This window comes from Dermacentor silvarum, chromosome 11 (genome assembly GCF_013339745.2).
Source record: "Dermacentor silvarum isolate Dsil-2018 chromosome 11, BIME_Dsil_1.4, whole genome shotgun sequence".
Taxonomy (NCBI): Eukaryota; Metazoa; Arthropoda; class Arachnida; order Ixodida; family Ixodidae; genus Dermacentor; species Dermacentor silvarum.
Window position 1 is genome coordinate 111,922,853 of NC_051164.1, and position 20,269 is coordinate 111,943,121.

At 41.8% G+C, this 20,269-nt stretch overlaps 1 protein-coding gene across 1 annotated transcript in view; it reads right to left on the reverse strand.

The window, feature by feature from the left end:
- LOC119433903 (endoplasmic reticulum metallopeptidase 1) overlaps window positions 1-20,269 on the reverse strand; it is a 46,435-nt gene that overhangs the window by 7,427 nt on the left and 18,739 nt on the right. The window contains exons 3-12 of the mRNA XM_037701185.2: window positions 18,455-18,560; window positions 16,619-16,765; window positions 16,297-16,389; window positions 12,321-12,551; window positions 10,316-10,581; window positions 8,498-8,708; window positions 7,865-8,055; window positions 6,638-6,790; window positions 5,854-6,053; window positions 1,445-1,560 (exon numbers count right to left, since the gene is read on the reverse strand). Coding sequence (XP_037557113.1) covers window positions 1,445-1,560; window positions 5,854-6,053; window positions 6,638-6,790; window positions 7,865-8,055; window positions 8,498-8,708; window positions 10,316-10,581; window positions 12,321-12,551; window positions 16,297-16,389; window positions 16,619-16,765; window positions 18,455-18,560 — 1,714 coding nt within the window. The remainder of the gene's footprint in view (window positions 1-1,444; window positions 1,561-5,853; window positions 6,054-6,637; window positions 6,791-7,864; window positions 8,056-8,497; window positions 8,709-10,315; window positions 10,582-12,320; window positions 12,552-16,296; window positions 16,390-16,618; window positions 16,766-18,454; window positions 18,561-20,269) is intronic.

Consider the following 20,269-nt stretch of genomic DNA (forward strand, 5'->3'; position numbering starts at 1 on the left):
ATTCATTTCTTTCAAATATGTAAAGGATAACAACACTCGTGGGAGTCTTGAGGGAGAGAGAATGATGGAAGCATGATTCTGCTGCAGGAGAGTTGCGCTTGTAGAGCAGGGGCACCAATTCCTGAGCAAATGCACGAGACAGATGACTTCTACTCAATAACTTTTAGTCATTAATAAGAATGGCTTGCTTTTAGGCAGTCTATACAGTCGAGTCCCGCTACAACCAAATTCACGGGACACGCGAAAAAATTCGTTGTGGAGGAACTTCGTTGACGCAAAATTCGTATGTATATACGTACATTGTTTCGATTTATCATTTCACCAGTCTCACCATGTTTGCAAGCTTTTTATAAAAATCTGTGATGCTGCAGTATCACAGTTCTCTCCTTCAATGAACACAACACTGCATATGCATTTGGCGATATGCTGTTTCCTTATTTCATTACTGAGATTGCAATAGTGCCACACATAACTGAAAGTAGTTGTTTCTCACTTACAAGCTCCTCAGTTGTCCGGACGTCTAGTTGCAATCAGTATTGCATGCACGTGTCAAATAATGTACATAAATCTTACTTTTTTATTTTACGAAACAGACTCTACACACACTTCATGTTTAAGAATGAGAAAATATTCGGTATTTGATTTGATATTCGATGGTCATTTTTCTTGAATATTCGTATTCGATTCAATTTTGAAAATTCACTATTTAAACACCCTTAATGCACAACACTTAATATATACAGCAGTATGTAATGTTATACCATTATATATAATGGCACATATGATACCATGTGTGTAACATAATTAAAATATCATACTGCCAACATATGTTGGTAGTGGCAGTTCACAGGCAGAAACACTAGCCAAAAATATTAATAATAATAGAACTGTTTACGGGGCAAACTGATTCTTGGGAAGCAAACACACCTACACGACAACAACAGCAGCAAGCCCAGTTAGCAATCATCGAATCAAATGCTACTGCTCGAGGCCATCCACAATCTATGTATGCGTTGTGATGCTTTCCAGAGCAGTCAGTGGTGCCCATATTGGTTCGGGAATAGCGTTTGTGACAAGCATATGATGTGACTATGAAGGCCCATCATACTTCAAAGAGACTAGAATGTTCCAGAATGTTTCAGTACTATACTAGCACATCTTGCAATAGAGCCACATGATAACAGTGATACTTTGGTGATAACTAATCACTGTACAAAATAAAATGCCATGCATGGCGCTGAGTTGCAGCAATGAATGTACTGATACAGAAGCTTTGTCTGTTCTTTTTTTTTTTTTTTTCAATCCAGTTTCGATTTTTCAACAGTGTTCGTGGTGAATATCAAGATTCCAGCACACGAAGTGCTTGAAATAAGGATGATTAGGTGGACGTATACAGAGGCGTATCCTGAGAATTTCACCCTTGTGAACTCATGCTCACTCTCACCTGTAAATTCAAAGCTGAGCATTATCACATTGGCCTTAGTGATGTTCCGAGATAGAAGACGAAATGTTCTGCCCTTGTCAAAGATGGGACCAGGAAAGTCCACAAAGAAGGACTCCCTAGAAAAATAAATGGAAGTTTGATTAAACAGAGCAACCAGCCAGCTTTAAAAAGAAGCATTCAAAATGTTCTGCCAATTTCCTAACTTCAGAACATTTAGAATGCTTCTTTTTGAAAGTTGGAATCAGCTAGCACAAGACTGGGGTAATTGGAGTTTACTGCAGTAGACATAAATATAAGCTGATGATGATGAAATGTTCTGCAACGAAGGTTTTTTTTGTTGTTGTTGCGCGTGTACAACAATGCTATGCTGACAGACGAAATACACAGTGTCTGCATTCAATGTACCTGATCCTGAACAGCTCCTACAAGCTCAATAAAAGCCCCCTTCACCCACTTATAAGAATGATGAACAGAAATGTAGATACAAAGCAGCAGCAGCATATTAAAGCAACAAAACGTCAGATGCAATTGTGAGTGAAGCACTGTCAAAGGCACCCAGAGTCAAAGCACCAAAGGAAGACTAGCTCTCTAGGAAGACAATTCACCACCACTTCCTTTTTCCCTGGATTTCACAGTGTGGGCCATGCATAGTTAAAGAGCTTGACTGCAATGAAGCCATTCTGCTTTCTATGCAGTTCATACAGGACTGGCATCCACTCAAGCTCGGGCATTCAAGATTGGCCACACTAATTCTCTCCTCTGCACAGACAGTGGGTAATGCAGAGCACTACACATGACGATGCTCCTTAGACACAAATAAAAATATAATTGGAGAGAAGAGGATTTCCTAATACCATGTGTATGCGACATCTAGTGTTCTCAGAAGGAATGTGCATACTGCAAACGAAGGTGTCGGGTTTCCTCATATTTTAACAGCAAAGCTGTTAAAGCTGGAGGAGAAACGTCTGAAGTCTGCAGAAAACTCCGTGCCGCTGCCTAGCAACAACCAAGCCACAGCTGCGCACCACCTGGTCCAACCTCCCCTAGCTGCGCATGCGCCGAAGCAGTAGCAACGCAGCAGCTGCCGCCAAGCCACGCCCTCCGACAAGAACACTCCGCGCAGCCGCTACGCCGAGCTACCGCAGCAGCTGGTAAACCGTTCCCACCATGCCGAAGCTACCGAAAATAGCTGGTATGTGCCGCCTAGCAACTATCTATGTCATAACTGACGTAAATACCCAGTGAGCATGCGCTTGGCCTCGGAGTTTGCCATAAATAGGGCTGCGCCTAGTCGTGTCAACTTTCGCTAGATATCGAGCGGCTAGCCTCCAATGCATTCAGCGTCGGCAAGCAACAGCGTTCTTGGCACTGTGCCAACCTTGCTTAGCCTGCCTGCGTTTGTGGCATGCCAGGAACGCTGTCGCTCGTAGGCGCCAACGCGTCTAGCACTAGTCACGCGAGATGTCGCGAAAGAGAAGGTACCTCCGAAAATGATCGCTCAAAAATACCTTCCCTACATACATGCGTAGTTAAGTTTAAAAAAAATCGAGCAAGTTTGCACTCGGTCGTGCAAAGCTTAGGCACAGCACAACCCAGTAAAAAAAATCAATTGACTCCAATTGGCTTTTCCAATAGGAATCAACTGGGCCCAATAAGAACCAAGTGGTATATGCTTACTTCCAACCAGTTATGATTGGATCAGAGGAGGAACCTATTGGAGTTGCCAATTGAGATGAACTGGACCCAATTGGAACCGATTGGAAAATGCCTAGTTCAAACTGGTTACGATTGAGTCAAAGTGAAACCAATTGAGTACGATTAGACTTGCCAATTGGAATCAACTGGGCCCATAGGGAAATCCTTACCTCCAATTGGTTACGATTGAGTCAGGGATGGGACCAATTGAGTGCAATTGGACTTGCCAGTTTGAACCGGCTAGGCCCACCTTACATTCCCAACTGGGTCTAATTGGACTACCAATAGGAATAAACGAGCTGGAACGTAACCAATTGGGAAATCATACTTTCAGTTTATGAAACCAATCAAGGATACTGGAATGAGCTATAGCTCAGGGGCGTAGCCAGAAATTTTTTTCGGGGGGGGGTTCACGGCCGACCGGGGGGGGCAAGCTTCTGCTTTCCTCTACGTCACGTGATCGATAATAAATATCAGTAGTTTAAGCAGACTCTATACATGAATATCAAGGACATGGGACCCCCCCCCCCCCTTCGCGTGTGCGTGTGCTTGTGAAGAAATTAAGTAAAAAGTAAAGTAAGCTCAGTAAAACAGTAAGTACTACAGGTACAGTGGGCGTTTGGAGCAACGGCCTCTCATCGCGCCACTAAATGGACCAGTCTTCGAAAACGCATCATTGAGACGACCCGTGCGATCGGAGAAGACATCATTAATTGTTAATTTCCGTTAAGCGTAGATGACGTCATCCTCGTCGGGGCGAAGTGCGTTTCACAAGTCAAGGACGGCTATACGCGGGAAAATGCACGTGTGACCAGGCTATACCTGCCCACATAGCAATAGCTGCGTCTTTGCGCTAGAAAACTTAAATACGCGCAAAAACGCGTAAGGATTTTTTTTTTCCGATGCTTTCGTCGCCCTGCTCCCTCATACGAGAGGGTTGCATTTCCTGCGGCAAGTGCATGGGCCGCTGTGTCTTCCGCTGTGTGCGAGCGTGCAGCCGTCATTTGCCTTTACGTCAACAGATTCAGAATTGTACAGAATATTTCACCGCACAGCATAGATATAGCATGTGTACACATTTTAAGTAGAGCGTGCAACTCATTTCTGCTTCACTTACGCCGGTGCAAACAGGAAGCGGCCTTGTACCTCACAGAATCTCGACTGATTGGTGTACTAGTGATGCAGGAATGAACTCCGGTCTTGTTCAGTGCATAGTGCACAATCAATTTCTCAGGACGCGTGAACTCCGACGAGAACTGTCAGCGCCTGCAACAAGAGTTCACTTACGCTGTACTGCGCACAGCAAGCAGTAATTCATGCTTGTCGGCTGTCTGTTTCATGCATTCTGTTGCGAATCGGTGAAATTTCACTGCTGTCATCAACCCCTTTGTGTGTACATTGCTGGTTTGGGATTCCACAACAAAACAGCAACTACCAGCCTTCCGTAATTGCTGGTTTGAGATTCAACAACACAACAGTAATTACCAGCCTTCCGTAGGGGCGCAATCGCAAACAAGGGACGTTTCTTGCACAGGATCCTGCGCGAGCGCGGCCTAACCAGCACCTGAAGGGAAGCGGCGGAAATGTATACAGGAGATTTCGACCACCTGGGGTCTTTAATGTGCACCTAAATCTAAGTAAACGGGCCTCGAGCGTTTTCGCCATCATCTAAAATGCGGCTGCCCCATTTGTTGCTTCATTTGTTGTGCATTTGTTGCTTCAGAATGCGGCCCGCCACTTTCTCGCCCAAAACTTCACAGAGTGTCAAAGCCTTGACAAACACCGCGACAGTTTTTTCCATATGCAGACATGATTCGCTGTAAATTACCAACCCAAACGGTAGCGCCCAGGAATGAAATTGTGATAGCAGCACAGGTTTCATTAATTATGTCAGCGCGAAGCGACAAGAACAAAGGGTATGTAAGTGGTGGGGGGGGGTGGGTTGAACGCCCCCAACATCCCCCCCCCCTGGCTACGCCCCTGCTATAGCTATATATGCATGCAGTACTAAGGCTATAGCAAACCTGTTTGTGACAGCTGGAATCCTATTTAGGTTTGCTTTGTGGGGTGTACATGTGTATTGGTATTGCCGACTGGTGCAATTGGCCATTCCAACCAATTGGTTTCAAACCAATTGGCACCCATTGGGTACAATTGGTCAATCCAACAAAAAGCAATTGGTCACGTTCCAGGTGGTTCAATTGGTCCAGTTATGTACTAATTTACGATTGGAAATATTCCAATTGGTACCAATTGAAAATTTCCCAATTGGAGTCAATTGCTTTTTTTGACTGGGAACTGTCGATCCTCAAGTCCAGTAATGCGAAGTGATAGCAAAATACTAGGCCAAGCAAAACCTACTTACAAACCTAGCAGCAACCAAGTTAATACCTAGCAGTAGGACCAGTAAGACTTGAGGATCGCCAGTTTCGCTGTGCCCAAGTTTTGCAGGACCGAGTGCAAGCTTGCCCGATTTTCTTATGTGATTGTAGACACATGGGCAAATGGTCGTGTGCTTTGTGGAATACTCATGTGGAAAAGTTATCTAAACTAAATTCCAAACTAACACTGCCTTTAGCAACAACACCACCATGACCACCACCACCAATACATTAAGATAGGTCGAGGTTAAAATGCAGCTATGATTATTGTGCAAACATGCTTAAGTGCGATCAACAAAGTAGAGGACAATCAATTCTATGAAATACACTCACTTCAGCTTTGTGATGACCGGAAAGTAATATGGCATGCCACAGTAGAGATGCTCACTACAGTCCACTTCTTTTATCTTGCGCTTTGTTCCTATATGCTGCCGAATAGTGCGTGGACCATTGAAGTCGAGCGGGACGGCCCACAGTCCTGCATCTTGGTTAACCATATTCTGGTGCCTGTCATAAAACTTTCGCTCCACGTTCTGAAACAAACATTAAGCAATAAACTTGCGAAAGAGTAAGGATTTCACTAAACAAACCATGCACCTGACCTGTGTACTATTGCAGACAAAATCCAAATCCAAAGAAAACAGGTGTATTTTTAAACAACATGATCTTGTTGCAGAGTATGAGTGAAAACAAAGCCATGGTAAGGGCAAGAACTTTTATTCAAAGCTGTTTAAATGAAAACTCAATTATCTCACTGTATATAGTATACCGTCCTTCATGAATATAAATGTGAATTGGATGGAAGCTACTACTCGCATCTATTTCTGTCCCTGTTTAGCGCAAGTTGCTTGTTAAAAGTACATTAGTAACATTGCTATATTATTATTATTATTATTATTATTATTATTATTATTATTATTATTATTATTATTATTTTATTATTATTATTATTATTATAACAGCTCTGTTATTTAACCATATTGGCTTCGTTTGGTTTTTGTGTGCATGCACTATAATAAGCATTGATCGATTGATTGATTGATTGATTGACTGATTGTACGCTGGAGGCACATGTGTATAGGGTAAAGAGAAGGCAAATAGGCTGGTGCAGACTCACAAAAAGCAGCATTCGCTGTGGGGCCACTTCTCCTGGGGTAGCAGAGAATGGAAATCCCAAAGGGCTCATGGCGACCAGCATACTCAATGCAACAAACCCAGAGAGGACGGCTATGGGCTTCCAGCCATCACATGACACGTGTGTGAGTGGCACCTGAAGGAAAACGCCGGGACAGCAATCAGAGTTTCGGACAATAGTACTTAGAGGAAGCTCTGGCACCACCATCTATGTGAGTTCCTTAAGTGGCGCTGAACCACTGTGGAAATACCGGGATATGGATGTGTGAGGCTTGTTTTGAATGTGGCTTGGCCTAAAACATGGTCATGGATGCACAAATAAAGCTTTCTTTGAATAAAGCCTTCATAATAAAAATTCTTGGTTCAACCATACCAAATCTTGCACTAAAGATTGCTCACATATTGTACAAGTAAGCAAAGAAAACAGAAAGATTAAAACTGATGCATAGTGAGCATAGACCTTGTTCAACTTTCTTCCAATTTTGTGGCAAGTTGGAAGCTCGATGGTATTGTTCACATTTTATATCATTTCACAACCAAGCTCAAGTTCTTTCATTTTAATAAAAAGTGTCTTTACTTTGTATTACTACTACAGAAAAATAAAAGCATTTTATCTATTGTTTCAGTAAAGAGATGGTCATTGTGACAGACAACGCTGTTCACCAGATGTGGCCAGATGCATCTTCAAGGTGTGCTGGCTCTCCATGAAAGATCCAATCCAAAGCCACTACTTCATGGCATTCCCATTCATACAACAGCGTGGCAGAATCAATCTTCCTTCCAGGTAATTATAAGAAACCCCATGGCAGCAAGCTTAGTAAGTACCTTCTGTTCTATGTGTAAGGCTTGGTTGTCTGGAACTCATCTCTGACTGAATTTGGCGAGAAATTGTCACAGCTAATGCTGTTGAAAGCAGGTTATAAACAGATTATGTTGTGCTATAACATGGGACACAATAAAATAAAGTGCTTCTGGCCCTGTATTGTGCTCAGCATTACGTAATGACAGAGGTCATAGGCGCTGTCAAGCTTTTTTTGAAAATGGCTTCTCCTTTATTACCCTTTTTCTTGCCATGGCCTAGATTGCTGCTGGATTCTGTGTTGTTGTCACAGCTTGTCTTAGGACATTATATGTGTCTCTTCTGTTGTGTCTCATGCTTCAGCACTACATTTTTTCACCGCACTGGTCCAGAGGGACAGACTATGCTCACCACGAATGACGTGCAGGCAATGGCAAGGATGCCTGACATGATTGCCACTGTAACCTCGGGGTTGTCCAGGGTGCCATTGCGGCCCATGATGGGCACAATGGCCATGTGGATGTTAAAGCTCAGGTAGATGGTGAGGAGCAGTGGAAGGAATACGGCGCCCAAAATGGCCACCATAAGGCCTCTTTTCTCGCCTGTATGAAGCATACGACACATTGAAACAACAACTGACAGCCCTGCAGAAATCACTGAGAGCACAGCCTTTGGTAATTCATATTGCTGGGAAATACACTTTGGTGCCATACTGATGCTTATCAGCTCTGCAGATTTTGATGCTGTCTTGTATTCCGCTCAAAGACGCCTACTAAAGCTGCTTAAACCAGCTTTTTGCCATGGCATCCATTTCTACACTCTACTTTAGAATAAATCAATCAATTTGACATGATCTGATGCTGTAAAGATGCTTAAACTAGCTTTTTTTTTCCCTGGCATCTATTTGCACTTAGAAATACTGCACTTTGAAATTAATCATAAAGCACTATGAAATAAATAAAGTGACTTGACTTAATCTGATTGCCTGCCAAAATAAGAAAAGAATGCAAAAATAAATCTGGCTAGCCGTTGAAGCATCCATACCTTTCCGGCCCATGCCCAATGTCCAGTGGGAAAGTACGGACACAACTGTGCCTGTGGAGACAGCCCAAAGGTTCGGGATGTAATAACTTAGTATGTTCTTGGACGACAACCAGAACACTAGTGCCAGCCACAGCAGCTGAGTGGCATCCAGGTACCGCTCGAGGACGTCCCAGTCATCACATTCCTCACTTTCACCCAGAACTTTCAGCCCCTGCAGATGCATTGACAACTCTTCTATAATGTCTGTATACTGTCACATTGTAGTGGTGGTGATGAACCAATCACTTCTAAAAGTGCAAGCTAAAGATCTAACTCTTTACAGAGTGAACTTGTACCCAGAAAGACAAGCAACACTTGAATCACAACGATAGCAGTGAGCAGGCATGTTTTTGGTCATTGAATGTGAAAGTCACTAGGTCAAGTCTGTCTGCTATTTATACAAGCATCACCACACATTCCATAGTAATTGCTGGTGCCTGTGTACAATCAAGCCGATTCGCATTGCGCACACAATCTGATTAGACAAGAATTTCGCTATGGAATTGGTGACAACATATGAGAAATTTAGGATACAACAGAAAACATTCTCCTCCAAAGTAAAATATACATGTAACAATATCAACTAGCACTGTTATATCTTATTTGTTTGCAACCAAGAACAGTCACAAGAACCGGGGGATAAGATAAAAAAAAAACACCGGAAACTTCCATCAAAGCTGGTGCAATGACCACTGCATTGTTTGTACAAGTATTGCAATGGTTCTATTCACAACTTAATGATAAATTTAAGAGCAATGTGTAATGCATCAATTATCTCTATTTTAAAAGTCTTAATGAATCATTTTGCAGAACTATAACAATAGCATATCTGTTATTATTGCACAGGTAAAAAGTTATTAACTTGAAGCTTAATTTTTCTTGCTTTTCTATAATTTCCTGCAATTTTTGTAAATTAGGGAAGTCTACAAAAGTCTCCTCACAATGGCTACTAGAATATAACATTTTCTTTTAGATGCAACAGATTTCCATGCTATTCCAAGCTCACCACTATTTTTGCAGGCTCTGGGCTCACTCAACTCACGTGCACTCACACTCATCAGTGCTCACTCACGTTCCTACTTGCGCCCACTCAGACTCACCAACACTCACTTACATTCATAGTCACTGAAGTGAGTGCAATGTCTTTCAGTGATCATATTCCCACAGAAGGGACTTAATAATAACAGAGATACAAAGAGTGTAATGTTTACTATACCCGTTCCTCCTCATTGCACATTTCCTCTCAGCTGGGGTGGTGCAAATAGCAATGCCCTGCCTATTGTGTCTTCCTTACATTTTTCATCTTTCCGCTGTGCACTTATGGTAACCCTTCAAGGTTAACATCCGACAAATGTGCCAGAGAATGGCAAAAGAATCGTGATAGGAGGGGTGGGATGCATTGAATGCCACTTTTCCATTTGCTAGAAGATTGGAGAAATGTGCAAGCGCGTGCCAGGGGCTTTCACTCGTGAGTCATGCTAATGAACATAGACGCCAGCCCAATGGCTGGCATCTTTGGGCTGTTGCGTGGGTCTATGACATCATAGGCAGGACATGATAGAGAATGTCTCGAAAGCCGCAAGAAAGAGAGGGCAAACATTTACGAGAGATTCTGGGCTTCCTGCTGCATACAACTGAATAATAATTGGCTCCCATTTACATCGCAGCAGTGTCTACAGATTTCAAACATATTTTTTACTGTGTTCAAAAAGTACTGCGGTACCAATTAACATTCATCAAAGGGTTCAGTGCTAACACTTTTATTTCTACCCTGCTGACCGTGGTGGATGCCTTGAGGTGCCTGCGACGTATCACTGTGAGGCCCCAGTGGCAAGCCATGAGGGTGGCAATCATGGTGCTGTAGTAAAGTCCCAGCACCAGGTACGGTTGCTTGTACCAGGACATGGTGCTCCCAGCGGCTGTCAGCATCAAGGCCACGAGCACGCAGGCCACGAGACCGAGTCCCCAGCTGCCCACTGTCACCAGGAGGGCCTGGATCCGCCCCCACACTTGCAGGGCCAGCTCCCGCCGGTGCAGCTCACGTCCTGTCTCAGCCACGACCAACCAGCAGAGAGAAAAGATTTCACCCTTTGCGGTCATGATCACTTTGTGGTCATTCCAATCAGAAACTGTTTTGTGCATTTTGTATGTCATGCACAAAGAGAATTTGTACAAACACATAGTAAGTGATTTATTCCAGAGAGGTTTCTTTATTCCTAAGGCTATTGTATCTAGACTTCTACTAGCATCAAGTTGTGGGTGGTCACCAACGGAACCATTTCTTTCTAGAGTCCTTCATGTCGCTTTTCTCTCCAGTGCTCTCATCCGAGGACATTTCCTGGTCATCTGAAGGCGGAGCATTCCTCCTTGGCGTTAATGTAATCTTCAGATTCACGAAACTTCAATTCACGAGTTTTTTTCTATAAAACACAGATATAAAAAACGGTGCCATTTTCTGTGCTTCATGCCACAAAGAGTGTGTACAAATTCCTTTAAAAGTGCCGCCTGTACTGATACACAGCAAAGCACAATTATATTTTGAATAGTTGAAAAAGTTTCTGAAAGGTGTCACAGCAAACGAAAAGCAGTACATGTGCGCACTTGTCAGGCACTGGCCAACATCCGACCGGAGCCAATATTTTTGTGTGTCGAAAGAGGCCCAACACATGGCTACTACTACGGCTTAAAAGTTAGCTAGGGATGAAGAAGGGAATGGGGGGCTTATGGGGGCTGTGAATGTCTGGCCGGCCTCGCCACCAAGACAGGTGTCCAAAAAAATATAAAGACAGCAGAAGCCAGAAAGCTCTGTCCAATAGGGACTTAAAGCAAAGCTTATTGTTCCAACATACGTGATAGTCCGTGACAGATGTGATTTGTGTACAGACATTCCTACACTTTGTGACAACCTAATACACAAGCTACGGCTATAAAGCTTCTCTGCAGATGCCCTCTTTGCCTCCATGCTCAAAAACATAGTTCCTGAGTTACACCGGTATTGAAAGAAGTTAAGTCTGCCTCTACCGTGATGTCACAGAAATGAGAAAACGCAATTGGCTGCAGTATCTATACAATTTCTCCCGAGCTGGTCAGCAGTGTACTTGCCACTGTATTGTATAGGGTTGTCACTAACTATAGCTCATTTTAGTGACAGCTGCTTCTTTGCTTTGACTGTGAGAAGGCCTGCACTGAGGCCACTAGGATTGGAGTTGTATATCAGTTCAAGAAAGGTACACTGTGAAATGTGTATGAGAAATACGACATAACAGATGGCTAGTCCTTTCAGTCATGAATTTGAATTTATATATTTTTTCTGGAAACACAGCGCAAACCTTGGAGAGAAACAATTTTGGACTTGTAGCATAAATATTTAAGTCACATCAGGCCATGCAGTCATCATAACAGCAAAAATTAATTGGTGATGAATATTGACCTCTTATAGATCAAGTGTTATGGCATCGAAAGAGCTGAAATATTTGATACAAGTAGATATGCACTGGTTACTATTGAGCAGTGGGCCTTCTGATGCAATAAAGAACACAAATTAACAGCACTGATACAGAGCAACATGTCGAAGTTATTGTCAACTCTCTTGGTACTCTCCATACTAAAATGACTACTAATGATATTGTTTTGATAAGCAGAGAGTAATGGTTACATTCAGCGCTATGTTCAAGATTTTTGTCTTGTCGATACTAGTAGGAACATTCAAAAGTTCAGCCTTCAGATTTTCAGAAAAGTTCAGATTGCATTTAAAAAGAACTATTCAGTTCAACAGACTACTCACCCCCAGTCGCAGAAGCTTTCATCCGCATAGCCATGGAAACAAGTGAGATGATGATGATTAGCTTGACCATGATACTGCTCACAGCGACCGAGTAGTTAACCATGACAATGCCAAGGAAGTCAAAGTACACAGCACGAATGGTGTTCGTGTCTCCACTGGCTCCCACTGAGTTGCCATCACTTAATTCTTGTGCCTCCAGGATCTTAAGAATGAGACCCAAAATGTTGTCACCTGGGCAGTGAAATGCAAATAATGAGCCAGCATGAAAATTAAGCGCTCAACAACCAATAGATAACATAACTAGCAAGAAGTCTAACTTACGGGGCCTCAGAGATATGTTTACATTAATAATAAAGCTAATTGGATGAAATGTAAGCACAATAATGGGTTTATTATCCTATTTTTGAATATGATTTTAGTTTCTCAGAATCTTATCTCGGTGTTTTTCTCTAGCCTTTGAAAGTGGAAAAAATGGCATCTCTTGTGCACGGTTTGAGCTTCATACCATGTCTAGGAGAACGTTACAAAATAGCCTATATTGATCTTTATAAACAAATAATTGAATATAAGCTAAAATATAATTTATTTTAGCGTTATTATCTAAAAAAGAATTTTAATCATGACTGTAGTTTTCAAGAAGATTAATAATTGGTTTTCTTAAATGTGCATGACCAAAATTACTGCAAATTACAATAAAGTACAGATACTTGAATTTTACACGTGCTAGTGGTTGTACATGCAAAATTCAGCTGAGATTGGGTCAAATGAACTACAAGAATTTTCGTGCACAATTAGTAAAAACAGCATAAGATTGAAAAAATGAGAAAAACAAAGTTGAAAGTTTCTAAACATGTTTACTACTCTTGCAGGCCACAATGTAGACTAGTCTTTCTAGAAGTGTAAAACTACAAAGCTCTCCTGGTGCATAGATGGCATCCTCAAAACCCTAGCAAGCTTCCTGCTCCAGCTCGGGCTTTTTTTGCTAAACTGCAACAATGACATTTAGCTTCAGCTCTCTGTGTTCCAGAGATTCTTTTGATTCTTCTGAGTTCTTTCTGGTTGCTCGTAGAGATCAACTTCTGAGCTGGGAGGTCGCCCCACTCCTCTAGGACCTCCTTAAAAGCCTTTTTTCGCTCTTGTTGAACTACAGTACTATATAGAAGTGGCCACCTTCACAACAATGCATGAAGCAGAGCTTGTTTTGGGGCACAGTAACCAAATCTTGCTGTTGAGAGACTCAGCTGAATGTTGGAATTTGCCATGAATACAGCTAAATAACAGGTTTTCAATTTTATGCCTCTCATATTTAGGAAGCACAGCCTTTGCCGGAGCACCGGTGAAAAGTGGAGAATTAGCTCATGCCAATTCAGCCAGGGCTAGTGCTCGCTTGTTGCTAAACCAGAAAAGCTCACCATCTGGGCAGTTTTTCACAGTTTTCTGGTTAGAGAAATGCCTTCATTTATTTTACGCATAAAAATATAATGTTGGAGCATAACTCTGCAATCAAAATCTACAAAATATATTTTTAAAAGAAAAATGTGTTTTTTGACCCACATCTCCCAAACCCTGAAACACTTTTCTAACTAACCATAGAATGGTCTCACGTACTATTGAAGTATGCGATCCCACAAATCTCATGTCACAAAATGTTTATCTTTCAACTATAGGTGGTGTTACTGCACCGAGACCTGGCTTTCTTTCTCTTTTGGTATCTGCTAGCGTGCTGGAAGCTACACAGAGGAGAAGCCAAGAGGGCAAAGCCCCAGCCAAGTTTTTAGTGTCGGGTTGATGAAAGGGCTCGTCGCAGCACCCCGTACCGGCCACGGTAGACTATGCTATGCAGCACTCCGCTGTTGTCATCTCGGACGCCATGCGCAGCAGACGCAGCTACGCGCAGTACAAAGATGAAATGACTTTTCAGACTTTTTGATATTGTAGACACATCTATTTTTCCTTTATTATTGCAATAGCAATTACATAGTGATGTCGCCGTGTGCCATACGCTGTACGTGCGAGTGAAAGCATGCGACGGTGAGCAGGCAATCGCGTCTCGCGCACACAAGGGAGGCAAGCAGGAAGGAAGCACAGCCTTCCAGTCGCGCAAAATGCTCCGGCCGGAGGGTATGCAGGGAGGTGGAGGGGCCAGGCTTTACTGCGGCCGCGCGCTCCCTCCCGGGGGAGGGAAGGGGGTTTCCGCGCCGACAGCGACGGCCCGCGCGGCTGTATCTTGAAAGCCATCTGCGGCGGGGCAGTCCGCCCTCCCTGTGTTTTTCGCGGCTAAGATCGCATTGATGCGAGCGCCGGCACGAAGCTCAGTTCACTCACTGCAGTGCTGACTCACTCCAGCGTTTTTACAGCCAGTTTCCACGGTCATCGAGTGAGATGTGTTCATGTTTGCTTGTGCGTGCGTGACACCACGCTTGTTAATTTGGTTAGTATGCCTATGTTTACGTGTTTATACGACTGATACAACTACTATCCTTACTTTGTATAGCTGTCCACCCAGCGACCTTTTATTTTTTTTTTCAACTCAAAATTAGCAATTATGTACTACTGAGAATGCTCTCGCGATCATGAAATCAGTTAACAGTGCTGATAGAACAACTACTTTCGATGTACCATTGCAGATGCGAGAGCAAGGGACTGTTTAGTTCTTTTGACATGGGATTGTAAATTGCCTGCTGCATGCAGTGCAATAATATTTGGCTCATTAACAGATCGGCAACATACTTTTACTATGTCCAAAAAGTCTTTCAGGGCCCCTTTAAGCCAAAACCAGTTGTGATTGGCATAAGGTTACACAAATTTGTCTATTCTGTATATTTTCTTTCTAACCGTAAAACTGCAAGACAGACTTAATTTTTCCTTCATATATGTTATCACAAGTCGATCACAGATATGATTCAGGTATGATGTGCTGAAAGATCGAGACTTGTTCTGATTCATATATTAATATGCACATCTCTATGTACAGCCTTCCCTCTATATATAATGTAGCCACAATGACAAATATGTTTTATTCTGCTATTTTGGATTTATTAACCTAACGAACTATTGTTATTTTTCTTTACTACAGTTGCTTTTTTTCTTTTTGCTGTTTTTTTTTAAATATGGATTTTCATGATTCGTATATATTTGATGTTGCATTCTCTTTCTTACTTTGTTATTGGCTGTTAAATAATAAAACAATTTAGAATAATAGATTGGTATCTCAATATTATCTTTGCAATTAAGTAACCTTTCTCCCGACTAGACAAAACTGCATAAAAAAAATCAAGGCTGAATTCACTTTTTTGAATTACAAACTATGCTCCATTCACACATCTACACCAAAGATATTTCCTTTTTGTAGATACACTCAGAAGCAGTGGATAGGCAACTTGTGTGACTCCTATACATTAAAAATGTACAAACGAAGACAAGATAAAGCGAAAAACGACAGCACGTGAAAAAACTCGCAACTGGAGTTGCGAGTTTGCACTTATCCTGTCCTCTTTTGTTTGTGCTGTCTCCACTCAAATGTTTTTGATGGATCGGTATGAAGCAACCAGCGCAGCAGTGTACATTGTGTGAATCCAGTGACTGTGTTCCTGATGCTTTTACTCCTTGCATAGGTGCCTGAGTGTCTATAGTAAGCAAATGTGTTACCAAACATTGATGACAATAGCATTTTGCTGCCCACTATATTGAACAGACTGACAAATGTGCAGATGGACAGACCGACAAGCTAGATCAGATAGATACGTTTAAATTCCAAGGCTACCCAGTGGCTCTGAGCGGTGCTGTGTGGATGGCCTTGAATTAGTTTTGACCGTACAGGGTTCTTTGACATGGCACCAAAGCACCTGTACAAAAGGGTTTTTGCATTCTGATCCACAAATCTCATGCTCGGCAGCAGAATGCCATGGGCACTGAACTACTGTGGCAGGCACTTCACCATGTCATGTGATCAGGCAGCAGGAACATGGACACTTACCTGCATGCTGAATCGAGCCATCTGGGATGTAGTCCATGTTGTCATACTTTGTGTGGTACACATAGCCATTTTTGGCAAAGGCAAAATCAAGGCCTGTGGAGAAGTCATGGGAGACAACATGAGGCCTGAATCCCAAGTAGCCAACAACTTGTGCGTGAACATCTTGCATTGCAGGTAAAGACACAGTAAGCAGCATCATCAGCAGAAATACGTGCAGAATTTTCACGTATTATCACGTATTATAATTTTTCTTTTATTTTCTCAAGCATTACCTCAGTTTTACCTTAGAAACAATAAACCAAGGCAGAAGAAAGTGACTTGCCTGGTATGCCTCCAAAATCTCTGAAGATGCGAAAATCTGTGTCAGATGGGATAAGGCCACTTTGAAAGACTTCTTCCGCAACAATGGAGCCATAAGGTCTCACAGCACCATCAACGTATGCTTTTACCAACCATGGATCACTGGGGCCTACAAAAGAGATGAATTATTTTTATATTTTATTTACTAAGCTCTCTGTAAATATTGAATGTTGTATAGAGAAAGTAGACAATTGTAAATGACTCCTCTAGCTAAACTAGTGGAACAGTCACCACCGAATCAAATTTTTATTCACATTTAATTGATGTTGTAAAAAAAAAATACTGTACTTAAGCATTTAAATCCCTAGCCTAAGCCTAACTGAGATCCATTAAAATATAAATGAAGAAATGAGCATATAGTATAACTGACTAACACAATAAGTCAGTGCAAAAGTTACATAGCAGTACAAGCAAGCTGATTCAAAACATAACAAATATCTAATGTATTACAATCCACTAGCTTAGACAAGCAACACAGTCGTACAAACAGTATATGATTCAATCAGATTTGGCTCAGAGGGAGCATTTCAATTACTTTTGTTTGAGTGCAAAAATAAAATGCACATAAATACAGAACGTCGAGTACACAATGTAGTTCAGTGGGTGTTTACGTGTGCTGTATTCTTGGGCTCTAATCACAGTAATTATTATGCTTAACCAACTAGCAACAGCAAGTTCTTCAGGCAGCAGTTTATAGAATATCTTTTGCAGTAAGGCTAGAGGAAAGATATACATTTCCTCAGCAACAAAAGAGTGTTACCTTTTATTCATGCCGTTTATCACTGTTATAGCAAGGAATGGAAGTGCTGTACTTAACCTTAACAATGACACATTGCCCCACTATTTCTTTCACTGCGACATATAATTTCTGGTACCACACTGCCATATACAACGGGAGGTTGCAATGTATGCTGGATGAAAGAGGCAAGTGCAGAACCTAAACATGATATTAAACAAAATAAGCTGCGAAATACTACCTCTTTGAGTAATCTGGGTGCAATACCAAAAAAAAAAAAAAAAGATCCATCTCAAACGCAATACAAATGTATCTAAAAGAATGTAAAAAGTTTACCCTGCATCTCAAACCATAACTGCATGAAAAACAGCACAGGTTAAGAGGGTGCGAACTTAGGCTAGTTAGCTGGACATAAATAAACTAACATCACTGAAGCAAGAGGAAACAAATACTTGCCAAATTAAGTGAAAACAATAATAAATAACATATATTATTATTATTATTCCTTATTCAGTATGTACCCTCCTTACCAAATGGTATTCTGCCAAACTCTTGGCTATGAAAAAAATTAAGACAAAAGCCGAACACAGTGCTTCGTCCCATCTCTTATCTTCTGTCCAAGTTCTACTTTCGTGCTGTTGGTTTGATTTAATTTGACAAAAAATGTGTTCAAGGAATTAAATTGCACAATTCAAGGTTTGCAAAAAGAACCAGTCCTGTATACCCAGGTAGTTCTCAATACAAGGGAAATACTCAATAGAATGGCATCTTGAATAAACGATTGAATGAATGAATGAGCTAACAAACAAGCAAATAAGCTATCAAATTTGGCTTAATGTCCCAAAGCAACAGCTGGGCTTCACGAAAAAAGCTATAGTTTAGAACTCAGGATTAATTTTGACCAAGTTCTTTAACATACACTTAAATCTAAGTACACCATAGTTTTCCTATCACGCCCACATCAGACGCAGTTGCCGCGCCTTGAAATACACAGCCTCAAGCTCGGCAGTAGAATGCTATAGCCCTCACGTTATTAGGGCAAGTTCCACAAAGGCACCTTACTTGCTTGGAAAAGCAGTTCCTTGCCCCCTGCGCCGCAGGCTTCCAGGTTCACAAAAGCGGCCACCTCCTTTGCCCATTCGTGTTGCGTGATAAAACCGTGTGAACCCTGAAGCAGAGATCACAAAGAAAAAACTGTCAGCCCTTCCACTGGGGTGGAGATGGAAGACCAGCGAAGCTGTACTATGGTGTGAAATATGTATTTCCAATTATGACTATTAGGATGTGATGATGTAATTGGTTATTTGAACTATTAAAGAATGAGAAATATATACGATCCGGTGGTTTTCATCTATTTAGTGACAACAGGGGCCATGGCCTTATGGTCGCTACGGTACACCGCCATAGGGTGTACGGCAAAGCTTGGCACATTCTTCATAAACACGTCACCAACGCCGGGCTCGTTCGGTGCGAACGCAGGCAAAATGCCGCCGCCGTCGACAACAGTTCGGCGTGTTGCTGGTGCTGCTACATGCCCAAGTCTATACAGCTCCTCAGAATGTTGAGAATGACAACAAATGTCATAAAACAAAGCACCGGCAATGCATGCCTTTTATGTTAAATCTTCTTAGACTGAAATATTAGAAGTGCGAACGAAAGAATGTTCGAGCCAATGAGAGTTTTTTTCTACAAGCGGACACGGCCATCGGAGACTAAGCCCTTAACAGCTTTGCTGTAAAAAAATATGTCATGGCTTGAAGCATTCGTTAAGTGCATTCTATGTGGTTAAAACATTCTTTTTTTTTCCGTTCTATGTTTTTAAGATCTTTTCTGAAACTTTACTTTACAGGGGTGTTTAAGGAGTGAACAAATGCACAGTAGTACAAAATACAAAGTATTCAGTCCCCTTTAGAACAGCTTAATTTGAATTGAGCTTCTAGTTAGTGTTTTTTGTGCCAGGGACAGCAAAAATGAAATATAGCAGCTCCTGTAGCCGAAAGCTAATTTGAAAGTTATAGGCCGGTAGGTAATCAAAGTATGGTGAGAGGTGAATATCCCTAAATATCAATGTTGAAGCCTGACGTGTACAGGAAGTAGCAAACCAACTGCAGCTGTCTCAAAACACACGATGTTAGTGCTGTTACACTGTTTTCACCAGCTTTACATGAACTAGTACATTGAACTATGATATAATGAAGTTGGACACAACACGAAAATGCCTTTGTCATATCTAATATTTATTATAAGCATGTATTTGTTACACACTGATACTTGCGATAAACATTCGACATATCTTCTTCGTCCTCGGCCTTAGTCCCATTCAGTTGCGTGGTTGGCTCTTGTAGATCTCAGTCCCCATTTTTCTATCGCCAGGCACAGTCCATTTTAGATTTACTTCGTTATATCCGATAATCCACAATATCTGTGTTCATTATACCAAGCTTTGATGTACTGAATTCACTTTCTGTTCTGTAAGCCTAGATATTCTTCATATGTCTAGATATATGTTCCTAATTACCTGCTACTATACCACAGTTCGCCAATAATGACATCTTATGCAACTTAGGGATGTTGAACTTGTGAAAATCAAAAGTGTGCAGTCAAAAAGGAGAATGACATAACCATAGTCGAATGCCTTTAGTGCACAAGGATTCACATAATCTTCAGCCCTACAAGTTCTGCAGAAATCCACAAGGTGGACAGACATTCAAAAAGGAGAAGGCTGGTATCGACCCCAGTGCTGCCTGCAGCTCCCTTCTACTTCCAGGTGGATGGCCAACGTCACCTTTCAGAAACACATAGACCTACATTGCTATGCAAAAGCACACATGGTATGGCAGACATTTAGCCTGCTCACAGAAGTGGGACACAATGACA